The sequence below is a fragment of the Onychomys torridus genome, chromosome 5 (genome assembly GCF_903995425.1).
Source record: "Onychomys torridus chromosome 5, mOncTor1.1, whole genome shotgun sequence".
Lineage (NCBI taxonomy): Eukaryota > Metazoa > Chordata > Mammalia > Rodentia > Cricetidae > Onychomys > Onychomys torridus.
Window position 1 is genome coordinate 51,811,709 of NC_050447.1, and position 17,330 is coordinate 51,829,038.

The window sequence follows — 17,330 nt, forward strand, 5'->3', positions numbered from 1 at the left end:
TAAATTCTGTACTTGATTCGAGTGCAGGTGGTCTGGGTACATTATAGCATGATTCATATGGGCTTTATGAGTCTTGCTTCTATTCAGGTAACCACTGGTAAAGTACTTAATCTTCTCTAAGCATCCGTTTCCTTCTGTGTTCAATGTAGATTGTAATATATAACTATTCCAACATATAGATTGTGGGAATTAAAAGGGTTAGTTACATAAGCAAAGCGCAACATGTTCCTAGCTCACAGGAAGCACTTATTAACTGGCCTCTAAAATTTTGGGTATGATAATTCTGGTTCTAGGACAGACCCAGGTGACACACTTCCTTTTGCCCCTTTAACATAGCCCTGTGATAAGACCTGAGCGCTTAAGATGGGGACTCTGCTTGAAGACTCTATGAGTAAACAGTGGGGGAATTAAAGAAAATCAGAATGTGAAGTTATTGTAAACTGGTAGCAGATCTACTGAGTTTCCTGTCTGGTTACTCTGGTACCTCAAGTCAATGGAGCCTGAAGACTAAGTGTGGGCACTAGGCAAGGGAGCTGAGCTCCAGAGTTGCTCCTACTTTCTGTACAAGGAGAATCAAAGCTGAGCTGTGGTCTCCATGCAGAGATCCTTCATTTTCTCTCCTCTATACTTTCTTCTGGGCTAGCCATTGAGCAACCCCAGCAGTACAGAGGGCAGAGGGCACACTGAAGAAGAGGAACTTTTCTTCATGGCTCAGCTCAGTCAAACAAAGGAGTGAATCTGTTGCTGTTGACCTGTGTTCTGGCTGTTTGGCTTCTGACTTCAAAGTGCACTGAAAGTAGGGCAACCAAAGAGAGAGGCTGCAGAGGACTGCAGAGGGAAGGGCTGCAGAGGGAAGGGCTGCAAAGGAAAGGGCTGCAGAGGGAAGGGCTGCAGAGGACTGCAGAGGGAAGGGCTGCAGAGGGAAGGGCTGCAGAGGACTGCAGAGGGAAGGGCTGCAGAGGGAGACAGCAGCTTTGAAAGCAACCTTTGAAGTTGTTTGTGAATTTCTGGGCTTGCGCTTGTCCTGCATATATACTGATCTAATCCAAATTACTGCACCAAACACGGTGGGATCAGAATTAATAGGTACCTTAATGCCCAGGTTAGAGTGTACCTATTAAGTGGAGGCACAGGCAAGACAGATCCTCATGGTACTGCAAAGGCTTGGAAATTGAACCAATATTAGATCAAAAGTATATGAAATTTCTAGCTTAGGCCTAAGCAGGTAAATTTCTCTTCTAAAAACAATAGCATCAGAAAGTTTCTGTAGGATTTAAACAAGACTCAGAAGTTCTTATTTTATTATCTTTATTTATGTGTATATGTGTATAGTTTCTTGTCTGTATGTGCACCAGGATGCAGGTACATGAGGAGGCAAGAAGAGGGTATCAGAACCCCCTGGACTTGGATTTACAGGTGGTTGTGAGACTTTTGATGCTAGTACAGGGAACCATACCCAGGTCCTCTGCAAGACAGCAAGTACTTATAACCCCTGTGCAATCTCTCCACCCTTGACTCAGAAGTTCTTAGTACAATGTTTAAAATGTCTGGGATATTATCCAAAATTATTTAGATTATGAAGAACCTGAAATTTCACAAGAAAAGATGAAAATAAATACTTGCCAATATCAGGACAACACAGAAGTTGGAATTAATTCACAAAGAATGTAACACAGCTGTTTTAAAAAATTCTAATTCAAGCATTTAAAGCCAGGTGGTTGTGACGGTGGTGAATACTTTTAATCCCAGCACTTGGGAGGCAGAGGCAGGTGGATCTCTGAGTTCAGCCTGGTCTACACAATGAGTTCCAGGAAAGCCAAGGTTACACAGAGAAACCCTATCTTGAAAACAACACCAACAACAAAAGATGTATTATAGGCACTGTAAGTAAATGGGAAGGTAGAAGTGTTTAGCAATGATATTGAAAATTTGAAGAACCAAATGGTGCAATGTCATTTGCATGGCTTTATTGTGGGTAGTGAGGCATGCAGCTAAGGCTCAGCTGTCTTCCAGAAAGAATGTTCTGCATTGGGGGAAAGACATGCAGATGTTCTCCACTGCATTAACCTCTGATTTGTCAGGAAAAGAAAGACCAAAGGGAAGAAGGGATAAAGGTATTGACATGCCATTTCTTATATCTGGTAGGCTTCAAACAGAAGAATTTAAATTGTGTCTGTACTAAGGAACATTTCCTGGAATGCAAAAACTTGTAACCTGTAACCAGTAGGAAGAATTGGACAGTGAAGAGAAACAAAATGGGGTAGAAGTTATGAAAGATACCTCTGATGTCAGATATTTTAACATGGAGGGCAGGAAAATCTGTGATTCAGCATGAGGATGGAGACCTTCATAGTGGACCAGTATAAGAAACTCTGTTACTTATGGAACACTCAGCAGCTGAGGTGCTTGAATTAAGAATGACTTTTATTGTTATCATCATCATCATCATCATCATCATCATTATCATCATCATCGTGGGGGCAGTAATCATGGCAGTCCTGGAACTCTGTAGACCAGGCTGGCCTCAAAGTCGATCCTCCTGCCTCTGCCTCCCAAATGCTGAGATTAAAGGCATGCACCACAGTACTCAGCAGAGAATGAGTTTTAAACAACGAATCTCTCATAACCTGGTTTGTGATGCTGTGACACATGGGGGTGTAATGGATTATTCTGAGTTCAGTGAAAGCAGAGAAAGTGAGTAATCTAACTTCCCATCCCTCCTTAAGACAGAAACTGAGTAAAACTAAGAAAATCAATTCCTGATGGACTGGCTCACAGGAGTAACTAGGAGTATTTGGTTATTTTCAGCTAAGAATCCCATGGATGTTAAGGACTGGATATCAAGTGGAGAAAAGACAGGTATATTACCAAGAGAATAAGGAATGAGAGAGATCATGTTTGATGTCTAGTACATTCAGCTGTATAGGAATGTGTGCACAGGAAAGCTAAGAAAGAGATTGATTTGTTAGGTACCTCAAAGCTAGTATGGAGATTTAGTGACTTTGCCAAACTCCATGGTGAGATGTGATCTTTATGAATTTGGAAAGGCTTTGGTAGATCTAAATTATTTAGACAACCATGTAAATTAATTTTCAAAGTTATAAAACAATCAAGAGGGGATGATAAAAGGCAGTAGACAAGTCACTTGAAGGTAAGTGTGGCAAGGTTTGTATCAAGCCAGAGTTTCTAAGGAAAAATTTGACAGAAAACCAAAAGCTATGCCACTGAGGTTCTAGAAGACTTTAAGATATGTGCAACAGTTTACAAAAGACATAAATGATAAAAAAAAAGCACAAGTCAAAAAGATTAAGCTTGACCGAGAGCTCATGAATTGGTTTTGAGTATGCAGCAATGTACATGTCTCTCTTGCAATAAAGTTGTTAAGGGTGGAGATTGTTCACCCAACCCAGGCCCTTTCAAGTATGACCATTGTTAAGAAAAGAGTGTGGGCCCAGAGCCTGTCAGTGCTGAGAAGCCACTTCTGATTGCCAGCATGGCATGCCAAATCATGACCTGACTCACTGATCCTGAGGTACATCTCAAGTTGCCCCCACTCTCCAAGGATATCAGGGGAGGGGAGATTGACCCTAGTCCTGCAGCACTCCAGGATGAGGAGGCCACTTGGTGTATACAAAAGAACTGTGGGCCATGGATGGCTGGATAGAGTAGTATTTTTCATCTATGGCTGCTGTATCCAACATTGTTTTTTTATGAAACAAGTTTTGAGATGTTTCTGTTTTATATTGAACTTTTTTTGTTGGAAATTTTCTTTTCATTCCACATAATCTGATCGCTATCTCCTCTTCCCCAACACCTCCCAGATCTTTCCTGCCTACCCATCCACCCAACTCATGCCTTTTCTTTCTCTCTTTAGAAAACAGACAAACCAAATAACAAACCATAGTAACAAAAAAGAAGAAAAATTAGGAATACATACACACACACATACAATCCCTAAAACTACAAAATCAGAAAACATACAATACAAGGAAAAGGCTAGGAAGACAAAACTTCCCAAACAAAGCTATATGAGACCAAAGTCTACAAAAATAACATTGAATTTGTTGTTTTCTGTTGGTCGTCTACTACTTTCAAGTGTGGTTAATATAGCCAGGGAGATGCCATTAAAGAGAACTAATTTTTCCTTTGCAAGCAGATGTAAATTGGATATATCTTCTTGGTTAGGGATGGTAGCTTGTGTCCACTTTCTCCTCCCAGCACTGGGACTCTGTCTGGCTTGAACTTATGCAGGCCCCATGCATGTTGCCACAGTCTCTGGGGGTTTATTTTATATGTGTATCAATCCTGAGGTATCTGCAAGACACTTCTTTTCTTGGAGTTATCCACCCACTCTGGCTCCAATAATCTTTCTACCTCCTCTTCCACATAGTTCTCAGAGTCCTGATGGTAGGGGTTTGATGAAGACAAGCCATTCAATACTGAGTGCTCTAAAATCTCCCACTCTCTGCGTATTGTCTAGTTGTGGGTTATATTGGATTTTTTATGGTTAGTATATACATTTTTTTCATATATCCAATTTTTGTTAGTTTTGTTTTTCTTTTTCAATTTATTTTTATTTTTCCTTTTTTTTGAAGATAGATTTTTTTCTCTCATAATGTATTCTGATTATGATTTCTCCTCCCTCTACTCCCCCCCCAGCTCCTCCCCACCTCTTATTCCATCTGGATCCACCCTTTTTCTGTCCTTCATTAGAAAACAAACAGGCTTCCATGGAATAATAATAAAATGAATATAATCAGATAAAACAAATCCCAACACATTAGGATTAGATAAACTTCCAAAACTGGAAGCCACAATATATATACACAAAGAACCCATAGGATAAAAGAGAGGGAAGAAAAAAATTAAATTTAAAAAATTGATAAAAGGGCAGGTGGAGGCTACTTAGAAAATGGGACCCTAGGAAAGACACAGGGATCGCCCAATGACAGAGAAATGGATGAGATCTACATGAACAACCTGGACAACAGTGGGAGTAATGAAGGGCAAGGTTTGAGGGAAAGAGAGCTTAGGGGAGCAGGAGATCCCAGCTGGATCAAGAACAGAAAGGGAGAATAAGGAATAACAGACCATGATAAATGATGACCACATGAGAACAGGAATAGGCAGAGTGCTGGAGAGGTCCCCAGAAATCCACAATGATACATCCTCTGTAGACTGCTGGCAATGGTCAAGAGAAAGCCTGATCTGACCTAGTCTGGTGATCAGATGGCCAAACACCCTAAAGGTCATGCTGGAACTCTCATCCAATAACTGATGGAAGTGGATGCAGAGATCCTCAGCCAGGCTCCAGGTGGAGCTCCAGGAGTCCAATTGTCGAGAAAGAGGAGGGACTGTAAGAGTGTGAATTGTTGAGACCAAGATTGGAAAAGCACAGGGACAAATAGCCAAACTAATAGAAACACATGAATTATGAACCAAAAGCTGTGGAGCCCCCAACTGGATCAGGCCCTCTGGGTAAGTGGGACAATTGAATAGCTTGAACTGTTTGGGAGGTACCCAGGCAGTGGGACCAGGACCTGTCCTTAGAGCATGATCTGGCTGTTTGGAACCTTAGGCTTACACAGGGACACTTTGCTCAGCCTGGAAAGAGGGGCTGGACCTGCCTGTACTGAATCCACCAGGTTTAAATGAATCCCCAGGGGAGTCTTGGCCCTGGAGGAGATGGGAATGGAGGGGAGGGGCTGGGGAAAAGGTGGGTGTAGGGGCGGGAGGGGGGAGGACAGGGGAAGCCCATGGCCGATGTGTAAAATTAAAACACAAATATAATAAATTAAAAAAAGGAGAAAAAAAACATTTAAAAATGATGAGTCCTGATACAACATGAGACAAGGACCCTCAAAAATGCCATTGAGTTTATTTTCTGTCGTCCATCTACTGTTGAGCATGGAGCCTACCCTTAAGAGTAGTTTGTTTCCCTGGTGAGACTCTTTTCTAATGTTTTGTTTTTGTATCTCATTAGCCAAGACCATGTGGCAATTGGAATAGATGACAGTAGACCCTTATAGATCATACCCATCCTCTTTAAAATGTTTATTTATATAACTATAACCTTTGAATTTTCTTAGCGATTTAGAAAAGTATCAAGATAAACAGTAAAACAGAGTTTGAGCAAGATGTCATTGAAGGGAGAAAAGGACTCTCAAGAACCAGAGGTTGGTTGAAAATCCTAAGCCATGGCCAGGTTACTATTCTATTAATTGTTGACCAGGGAGGCTCCTAAGGCTCTACAAACCATAAAGGCTATTACTACCACCATTGGTTACAGGTTAAAACCAGGTGTCAAGTCCATGCTGTTAAAGACACTGCATGCTTTTGCTGTAGGACATAGAGAGATCAGGTTGAGAACAAGCTGGAAGCTCTCACCTATTTACTGACTTTCTTTAGTGCCAGGAAGCACTATGTAGGCTACTAAGGGAAGATTGTTACCAATAGTCCTATTCAGCTATAGACCCTGTTTATTACAGTACCAGTTTGCCTGATATGATGTGCCTGCTGGTATAGTAGTTACAAGAATATTATGGTTTAATATGTTGCTTTCTGATTGGAAGGAAAAGCCAAAAGCCAGTGGATTGGAAGGTCATTGCTATTATTTGATAAATAGGTGTAGTATTTCTGTCAAATAGTATACCAAATATTTATATTTAGGTTCTTAGATTACTGCAGCTAACGGTCCTAGGGGGACACTTCTTTTTTTCAGTGGGTAGTATACTGAAAGACTGTTCTTAAAAATTAGTGGCAGTCACTGTGGTAGTAGTGGCATATATTTAGTCATAGATGGATTAAAATGTTCAGACATGTATATCACTCCCTTGCAAGCACAGGAAACAGTCCAGAAGATGGAACAAAAAGAACCTAAGAAACAGAGCAGTTATTCTTAACTTTTGTAATGCTGTGACACAATAGTACAGTTTAGTACTACAGTACAGTTTCTCATGTTGTGTTGACTCCCAACCATAAAATTATATTATTTCTTCTTCATAACTGTCATTTTGCTACTGTTATGAATTGTATGTAAATATCTGATATGCAGGACATCTGATAGGCAACCCACAAAGGGGTTTTGAGCCACAGGTTGAGGACTGCTGAACTAGAGGAAGGGACAGAATGTTATGTAGCAGTTTTCTCCATACTGAAACATTACTTCCTGGAGGGAGGAGGGAGGCTTATAAGAGTCAGGAATTGAACAAATCAAACAAGGTACAGAAAGTGACTGAAACCTACAATACTCAAGAAACTGATGAAAGATCTAATATTCATAGGCCTCTCCCAATGTCATATAAATAATAACAATTACTAGGGTTAAGAGACTCTTCAACCAGATGAGCTGCTTGCACACCATGTAGGGAGTTCTGGACACATAGCCTTCCTATATTATTGGCCCATGTCAGGGTAGACTTTTTGGCAATTCAGAGGCTTTTGAGTCACCCATGGTCTTACAGTTACTCTTCATTGATCTATAAGTTTCTATAAGGAGCCTTAGTGAGCCTATTAAGTTCATAAACTTGATTTCTGTGGAATCATTTCTTCGATTTGTTGTGGGTGCCCTATCTGGGATAAATAAGCTCCTAAATTGTTATTTGTCTGTGTTTTATATAGTGCTGGCCCTTGCATGCCACAAATCCAGTGTCCCGGGCCAGGTGAGATATACCCACTAGGGCAATAGTGGCAAGACTGTTTATGGGGTAACCAGCCACACTGATGATTAGATTTGAAGCCTGCTTCACAGGAAGGGATTCATTCTTGGTTCTGTAAACATGACTAAAACACATTACAAGGGAAGTCATTGACTAAAAGGGGAAATCTTTTGATTTGTTTTGTTAAGTAGCCAAGTTGCCAAACTACCACCGTATAAATATTTATGTTTATATCCATAGATCAGCACTGCTTTCAGTCCTGGGCAGAGAAGCTTTTGACTGCAGTAAGTGCTGACTAATGTAAAGACTTCACCTGTTCAAAGTGCTGAACGTGATTATGAGTGCTTATCCATAGATGAGATACATTGTTCCCCCACAAAGCTCAGAGAACTGTCTAGAAGAGGAAGAGGAAAGAACGCAAAAGCCCAAGAATGGGGAAGAGTGCTATGAAAAAGTCTCTTCTGGACATTACGTATTATGCATATACCAACTCACAATAGCCATGGTAACCTATATAAGACCTGCATAAAATCAAGCCAATTAAAAATTCTGGCACAGGGAGGAGGCTCCTGAGGCCCCACTCCTAGCTAAGGAGTTAATGTCAGTTGGTGACTACTGGGAACAAGAGAGTTACTTTTCTTTGAAGTGTGGTCAATACAATGTTGTCCATTGCCCTTTGGATGATCCCACACCCATGGTGTAATGGTAACATTAATTGGACTCAGTGAGTTATAAGGAAAATGAGAGATTGAAGACAGACAGGAGACAGGGTGGAAGAGGGAGTTGGAGGGACTGGGAAGTGGATATAATTAAAAGGCATTAGATAGATCTGTAAACTTTTCAAAGAATATTAATAAATGTAAAGACAAATCACTGATGATGTTTAGAATGAAAGTAGTTTATTCACTGCTGGTAGGAATGTGAGTTAGTCAAGCTACATTTTTTTTTCTAATCATCACACATCAGTTCTGCCCATTAATTTCTTATGAAACAATGACTTTTGTGTTTTACATTATGACTGACTTCCTTTCAAGATATTTTATTGTGCATTATTTATTTATGAAGATAATTCATGATTTAATTCTATGCTCTATCCAGTAAATCCACTTCAAGTATAATGAGACTGGCAAATACACTTCAAGTATAATGAGACAGGCAAATTAAAGTAAGAGAATGGTAAAGCATGAAACCAAAGCAGAGTTGTCTTAAAGAAAGCTGAAGTGGGGCTGTCTTGGCAGTGGCTGAGTGTCACCATCTCAAACCTTTTTGTATCAAGTCCCTGTCCACAGAATCGCCTAGCATCTGCACTGGCAGGGGGGTATGTAGTGGTCTGAATTTGACAATGTTTACTTTTCTTTCATCTAAAAGCCATGTTCTAATAATTCTTTTAAAATATTTATTATATTTATTTATTTATTCCCTGTGTATGCACGTGTGTGTGTGTGTGTGTGTGTGTGTGTGTGTGTGTGTGTGTGTGTATGTGCGCGTGCACGTGCGTGTGGATGTGCAGGTTGGAGCACAACTGTTCAAGCTGCTACAGAATGATTCCCTTCAATTGCCCTTGGTGCTATCTCTTAGACAGCCAGGAGAGCTGAGGACAGATGTATAGTTACTTAGGTCCCCAAATTTGTATATGGTTTGAAAGATGAAAAGTTTACTAAGTCAAATGCAGAGGACACAAGGTCATCCAAGCGGAAGAGTCACCTGGTGTCTTCTTATGTAGTGACAGCAGCATGCCTTCTATGCATCCTGACTTGCAAATTTGGCTTGTTACTTAGGGGAAGAACTTGTTTCCCCTTGAAGATTTACTGTTTAGAAGGAGATTTGTGACTCAGTCTGGCATTGAGACCACTTCTAGGATCAGGTGCAGTGACAGGAATGTTTATGGAAGAGGCACTGTATGCAGCATCACCTTTTAAAACCTGTGGAGTAACACTGCCTTTAACAAGTGGCAGATGTGGAAGAGGGACCACACCACTGGGATGGCCTTGACTCCAGGGAATCTTCCCTGCTTCTCTCGCTTTTGTAAGGTGAGTTAGTGGATTGGTTTTATTTAAACTATGGGAAGCAAGTGAAACCCTTAAGTGTTCATATTGAAAGCAAACACATTAATAAAGGAAGTCAGGCTTTCTGTGGGGCACCTGGCTTGCCCCCAGCCCATAAATGCTCTTTCTGACTTTCCAACACCACTGCCAAACTCTTGTCTCCACACATTCTTTCAGAATGTCTTTTTCCTTTCAAATCTACTTGGTACTATCATTATGGTCTTGTTAAAACTACACAACATCCGAAGACATTTGCTCCATAGATTTTTCCTTTAGTGAGAAGCAGCAGAGGAGGAAGTATGTAACAGCATTTGTAGCCAGTATTTCTTCAGGGAGACATACTAAAGAAAAATAGTGACACTCCTGTAGGAACAAGATCTTTTCATTTGATGTTTGAACAGTTAGAATTTGGACAAATACATGTGTTTTTCTTTTATTTTTGCACCTTATACAATATCCTGAATAGGGCTACTGGGATAGATTATACCATTTTATTAACATATGGAACGAATAGGTCTGTGCCCCTAAGATATATGTTAACTGTAGGTTTTATATAAATGAATGTAGACACTTAAGGGTTTTTTTTTTGTTGTTAGATTTTAGGCTAGTTTTATCTAGTTTTGGAACTTTGTCCATGTTCCTCTAGGTAAGACTTTTTCTGAGGATTTGATAACTTGTCTTTATCCATATATGTATATATATGTATGTATGTATATATATGTATGTATGTATATATATGTATGTATGTGTATATATATGTATTTACGTATGTGTGTGTGTGTATATATATATAAAACATTATGGACATCTGATAACTTCTCTGTGCTTCCATATATAGGCATATATACATAAATATAGTAAAGCAGTCTCATATAATTGGCAAGACTCACTCACCAATATGATTTCCTCAGTTGTGTGTTGCTGCTTCCATCCCCTTGTAGAGAGGGGGAAGACAAGAAAAGAAGTGATAGGCAGATCCAGAATGCTGCCTAACCAGGACCTAAAGGTATGTGAAAAACTTGTGAATTATAGCTATTTTTTTTCCTTTTAGGTCTTGAATTTGTCTGAGTTGATTGATGATTCCAAGTATAAAATGAACCATCTTTGGGTGCAGAATAGAAAAGAGTTTATTAAAATCCTATCTGCACGGTAAGCTTGGACCTGATGCCTAAATGAATTATCTTGTTCTCTTTGTGAGAGGCTTTGTGGGCCCTCCCTTCTTATATCAGTTTGTAGTTCTCTTTATTTCCCAAATTGATTAATGAAAAGCCATCATAAAATAGTTTATTGTTGTTAAAAACAAAACATTTGAAAGCATTTAAATGTCTTATTAAATACCAGTTCCTAACAATAGTGTAAACAAAGTCACAGTGGCTTAAACTGGGCTGCTTCTTTGTAATATGTAACTCTTTGGATTTAGCATATCATTAATTGCTAACAACAAGCACAACAATAATTTAATATTAATTGTACTTTCATTGTGTTAAATGCTCTTTATATCATCTCATTTAACCCTTACAAACATCCTGTGAAGTAGGTCCTGTTGTTCCCATTTTACAGATAAATAAACCCAAATATGTGGAGGTGAAATTAAGTTCATTTGATTTTCTGAGCCCTTGGTATGAATGAGTTACTGTGATGGAAAATGTTAGTCTAAATAATGAGTCATTAAAGAGTCATATTAATTGAATATTTGATTTCAAATTTCCATTCATGTCATGTTTTACTTTTAGAAAACATATACCAATTTTTGAATTTTGCATAAAAAAGTAATCTAACTCTGTCCTATCAATTTATTTGCTTCTAAATTTCTTAGTCTATAGGAATAGTCTTTGTGGGTTTTGTGACTCCAGATACCAACATGTGTTGTCATGCAGTGTTGAAGATTTTCTTTTGTTATGCCAAATGACTTAAGGCTTTGTTCAAATGACCATGTGATTTCATATAATATAAACTGATTCTTAGAAAGTAAAGTCATGCTTATAATACTTTTATTTCCTTGTCTTGAATTTTGGGACCTTTCCATGAAATTCTGGATATTTATTTACCAATTTGTTCTTCCTGGATTTTAAACACTTCTCTACACTGTATCTCTTCCATGTGTCAAATGATCTGTGTGTCAAGGGAAGATATGTGTGTGGGACTAATACACAGAGTGTAGAGAATGGAAAATGGGTGCCCCTTTCCTTATCAATAGTTAAATATAATTCTGATTCTACTGCAAAGCTTCACAGCCCTTAATGATTAACCTTTCTTCACATGAGAATTACCCATTCATTTCTACATTTTGCCCCTTTGTCTCCTAAGCATTTTTAATTCATTTAATTCATTGATAGGATTTTTTTCCTTTCACACCATGGTTACCAAATCTCAATAATAGGGACTTGTGAGAACCTTATAAAAAGCTCTTTGATGGACTAAAAACTCATGCCCATACTGTGAGAAGAGTAGAAAAATAAACCCAGGCAGATACAAGTATCATCTTGTTATTAAATTGCCAGCATTTTGATAGCACCAGGACACACAAAATTAGAGTTTCCTGTGCCCTAAAACTTTTTGATTCCTTGATTAGTTCAGTTATGGAATTCTACTATGGAAGACTTTAAGCAGACTTTGATATAGAGAAAGCCTTTTCCTTTTGAGGTAAATCAAGTAGAATTTCACCGTTTTATACACCCACACCCACACGTAGAAATTTAAGCATTTTGAACTCACAGGGTCATTATTTTCCTGCTCTGACTCAAGAAGGAACAGGAAACATGCTGAAGGGAAGAATCCAAGTGTAGTCACAGAGAGGGAACTTGATTGGGGATTTTTCATATAGGACCCTTATGGTTTTTGTTGTTGTTGTTTGTTTTTTAAGACCAAGTTTTATGCTCTCTTAGTGTGTTGACGTTTTTTGGTATTATCTTATGATTTTTGTAATTTTCAATGCTTCTAATACCTTCTCATCCAGAGTATGTCAAATAGTAGGGAGCAGGAAAGAGTAGCATATTTATTCATTCCTGCCTACAAGTACATCCCTTGTCTCTCTAAACAAGTAGTAGTGGGTACATTAATCTTATTTGGTAGTTAGCTTTCAGAAGTCTTTACAAATGCCTTGAAATTTGCCATTTTCATCATATGATCTTCATTCCCCCCCGCAAGTATTATAAAATTTCAGTGGCTTTCCACAAATTACAGGCCCAAGCCCAGTATGTTCAGTTTGAAACCTATGGTCATTCATAGTCTGACATCACCGAAATTTCTTGCAGTTTCCTAACCTATTTCAGTTGGAGGCCCCTGCTCTGGCCACACTCCCATCTTCTGTTTTCTGTCTTATTTCCAGAATTAACATTTTCCTGAAGCAGTTGTTGCTGCATGGCTATTTCTACATTGCTATGAAGCCACTCTCTCATATTTCTTCCTGGGTTCCCTGACAAATGACAACATCTTTTGAAGAGAAAGTATCCAATTTGTATGTCATATCCAGCCTATAATCAAACACAAGCAAAATGGGCATGTGTTCTTGGGACAGTATTGCTCAGGAGTATGCATTGTCCAGTATTCTGATCTTGACCAAAAAAAGTTTCCTTTCAGTCATTTCAGATATTGTGAATCATTTGAAGTTTGTTCCATGAAAACAGAGACATTCGCTAGCAGGGAGAAAGAAAGGACTGTCTTTGCTAGATGCCAAGTTCAGGCCTGAGATATGTGATTCTTCTTCCTCTTCACAGATGACAATTCTGAAGCATAGGTAACATCTTAATTTTCAATTACTTTGAAGTGGCCCCATGACCAAGGCAACTTATAGGAGAAGAAGTTTACTGGGGCCTTCAGTTCCAGAGGGTTAGTCCATGACTGTCATGGCAGAAAGGCAGCAGCAGGCATGGTGCCAGAGCAGTTCCTGAGAGCTTACATCCTTTTCCACAAGCAGAAGGCAGAGAGAGAGAGAGCTAATTGGGAAACTTTTGGGTTTCAAAATCCCACCCCCAGGGACACACCTCCCCAAATAATGCCACATCTCCTAATCCTTGCCAAAGTGTACACCGACTGGGGACCAAGCATTTAAATATATGAGCTAGGTGGTCATTCTCATTCAAACTACCAGAGGTTCTATATACAGTGAGTGGATCCCACATACCGTATTTCTCACGCCTGCAGTGACACATAGTCACTTTGTACTTGTTTATTAACTCAGTATATACTCACTGGAGGCTCTTGCTTATAAGTTGTAAGCATTGGAGATACATAAGTAAGAGGAAAGTACATTATTAAAAGATAATTAGGGAATGGAAAAGATGAATCAAGGGGGCCTGCCCAATAAAGTAAGAATTGTACAGAGGCCTGTAGGAATTGAGAGAAGGCAATCAGCAGAGACCTGGAAGAGGTTTCTAAGGCTGAGGGCATGTGATGGAGTTCAAGAAACAGCTCATCAGCTGCTGTGCCCTAGGCTAGGGGAGCAAGGGGAAGGCTGAGGAGGGGACACAGACATCAAAAGAAGGGAAAAGCAGATCAAACTGTGAGAATAAAGACAGGCATTTTAAGCAGGATGATGCTTAGATTGTGAAATAAGGGAATTTTGGTTTTTTTGGCAGGTGATTAGAAGATGGGTTTGCCCAGCAGCAGATTGTATTTTATATCTAACCTGAAGTGTCAAAGGGCAGTCTTTGTTTGGTAGAAAGTTCAAAGTATTCCAGGAACACCTAGCCAGTAAAACTTCCTTGTATTTCAGTGGAGAGGCCATGGGAACTCATGAGTTTCCATAATATGTTTTTCTGTTATGGTAGTAGTAATTAGGACTCTGGTGAGGCCATTAAGGGAATGCTGTTTCCATCTAATCAAGAGAATGGGGACTTCCTCTGGCTTGAGGAGGGGGGAGGGGAGCACCTGGTAGTCTAAGATAGGCAAAAGGTAAGAGGTAATCCAGTGGGGCCAGTAAATCTCTTAGTTAAGGAACTACCCCCAAAGAAGGCAGGTTCAGTTCATGCCATGCTAAGGAGATGGGTGGGATAATTAGTCTCTTAATGAGATCATGTGCTTTTCCTGCCCAGAAGCCTTGTGCTCTGTGCAGTTACACAGCTGGAACTGAAAGCACTCTGAAACTCCGTTAGGTTTGTCTTGACTCAAAGAGGAACAGCTTTTCCTTTCTTTTCTCCTGGACACGGGCCAGGACCTAAGTTAACTTTTCCCAGTACTTGGGGCTTTTCACTCTTTCTCTGAAGGGGCCTCCCATTTGCCTCATAGTTGCTTGCTGATCCTCCACAGTAACCCGGAAGTCATGGTGTTCTAGCTTCCTGTTTTTGTTTCCCTCCTCCAGGCAGCTGCTGAAGTTTACAGTGAAGCTGCCTTGTGGTTTTTCTTTTAAGTGCTAATAGAATTATCCTTGACCTTTAATCTGAGTGGTTCTTAAGTTCTTTTATTAAGAAGAGTCATAGCCTAGAGAGGGACCCCAATTTCATTGGCAACCCAGTGTGATACCCAACGATGGGCTCCCTTAAATTTCTCACTCACTCATGCACTCACTCACTCATTCACTCACTCAGGCACTCACTCAGGCACTCACTCAGGCACTCACTCACTCCTCACTCACTCACTCATTCACTCACTCCTTCACTCACTCATTCACTCACTCATTCACTCACTCACTCCTCACTCACTCATTTTCGCAAACATGAAATATCTACTGTATACCAAGGACTGTTCTGAAAGTTAGGAAAATGGCATAAAGAAAGGCAAAATGCCCAGCTCCCCAGATGCTGACTTTCTAGAAGACAATTCTTGTGGTTGCCTTGAGCATGTTTTTTCATATAACATTTTTATTTTTTTTTTAATTTTTCCCACTTTAAAAAATGTATTACAACAAGAATGTGCTAACCACTTATTGTCTTTTCTTAATATATTAATATGAATGCTATATTTTTTCTCGTGTTTGCCAATCCTTTGTAAAGTGAAAGCAAACTTTTAGATCACTAGCTGTATTATCATCTCAGTATAGCAGGTTTTTGCTTGTGGTCTGTTATTAAACACTCTAAGTACTTTTCTTCTGTGATCCTATATATTCTCATGTTTAGACTATGTAAAAAATGTGGAGGGATTTCTGAGAATGAATTAGCAGTACAGATAACTTTAAAAATAAACTTAGACATGATGGACTCACAAGAAACTCATTTCTTGCACTCAACTTGACACCCCAAACTGAAAACTGAAGCATTACCAGATTTTTACAAGTGTATGTGCCTCAGCAGACATATGGATTTCCTACTGTGTTTCATAATCTTCCAAGAATTTTCCTCAGCCATGAGTATTTCCATCTTTACCACAGTAGGATTCATGTGAAGCCTGTACAATCAGGAATTCCCTTTTTACACAGTGGAATTCTTAGCCTGCTCCACAACCTGTAAGAGGCTTTCCTTTGACTGCTCTTGCAGATTACAGTTGGAGGCTTTCTTGGAGCCCCAGTATCATTATCCAGACTGCCGCCTGCTTTGGTCATCAACTGTTTTCTGTAGCCAGCACACACAGTTCCCTCCTGGGCTCTCAGGTGTTCCTAGTCCCTGATGGTGCCTGCCAGCAAATCTTTTTTTCTTTTTGTAATGTGGAAGACTTTCCCCTTGAGCTTGCCATTTTATCCTGAGTGTTGCAGAAAGTCTGTTTACCCAGCTGCTAATGTTGAACACCAGGTAAAGTAAAACGTATTAAACCTTAGTTAAAACACAAAGAACACAAGTAACAGATTTGTCCCAGTTCTGGCATACATATCTCATCTTTGGGTTGCTAAGGAGCAACAAACTCTTCAACTTGTGTGAGTAGCACACTGGATCAGCATTTTTGTAATAGTTAGGACCTCAAAAGTGAAAGTCCTCATGTGTGTTTAATCTAAGAAAAGAAGGATGAAGATGATGTGATTTTGCTTGGGGAGAAATTCCAGGAAGTCATGAAGTGAGAAGTAGGAAAGGACAACAACCGAGGAAGTAGAAATAAGACTCACATCATTCCCTGCCTCCTCCCCACTTTGCTAACATTTTTTTGGTCTTTGTCTAGATACCCTGGTTCAGCATTTGGGATGAGATGTGAAGTCTGGGCTCCTGAGGAGTACCTGGTTTAATAAGGAAAGCAAATACACAAAGCAGTGAATAAAATAAACACTAGCAGTGTGTGGCATGTACTAGGGTGGCCAAAGAGCTGTGGAGCCTAGAGAAGGGACTGCTGTTTCAGCCTAGGTAAGGCAGGGAAGGCTTCCTGGAGGCAGTCCCACTTGCCATGAATCTTGAAGGACGTATGGAATTAAGTGAGGGAAAGAAAAGGTATTTTAAAAAACAGAAATAATTACTTGAGCTAATTTTAAAAGACTTAAAAAATCCTGAGGGAAGAAAAAAAATATGACTTGGAATGACATGGATGGCAACTTCTAAACTTGGGAAAAAGTTACTAATGAAAAGCCAGTGTCTCTTGACACAGTCCAGAAAGTCACTGTTAAAAGTGGTTATGCTGCTTCCTCATGAACAAAAGCAACAGACGGCGCAATTTCTTGAGATAATTTATTAATATAAACAGTTGTTGTTGGTTGATTTGATCTCTTAAATGAATTCTAAGGTATATAGTTGTGAGTTTACTTAATTTCAGAGTTTACTGTAGTGTATCACTG

The 17,330-nt window shown here is 39.5% G+C and overlaps 1 protein-coding gene across 1 annotated transcript in view; it reads left to right on the plus strand.

The window, feature by feature from the left end:
* The window catches only part of Sugct (succinyl-CoA:glutarate-CoA transferase), a 668,818-nt gene that overhangs the window by 208,784 nt on the left and 442,704 nt on the right, over positions 1 to 17,330 (plus strand). Inside the window, 1 exon segment of the mRNA XM_036188867.1 lies at positions 10,755 to 10,852. Within this exon segment, the coding sequence (XP_036044760.1) occupies positions 10,755 to 10,852 (98 nt within the window).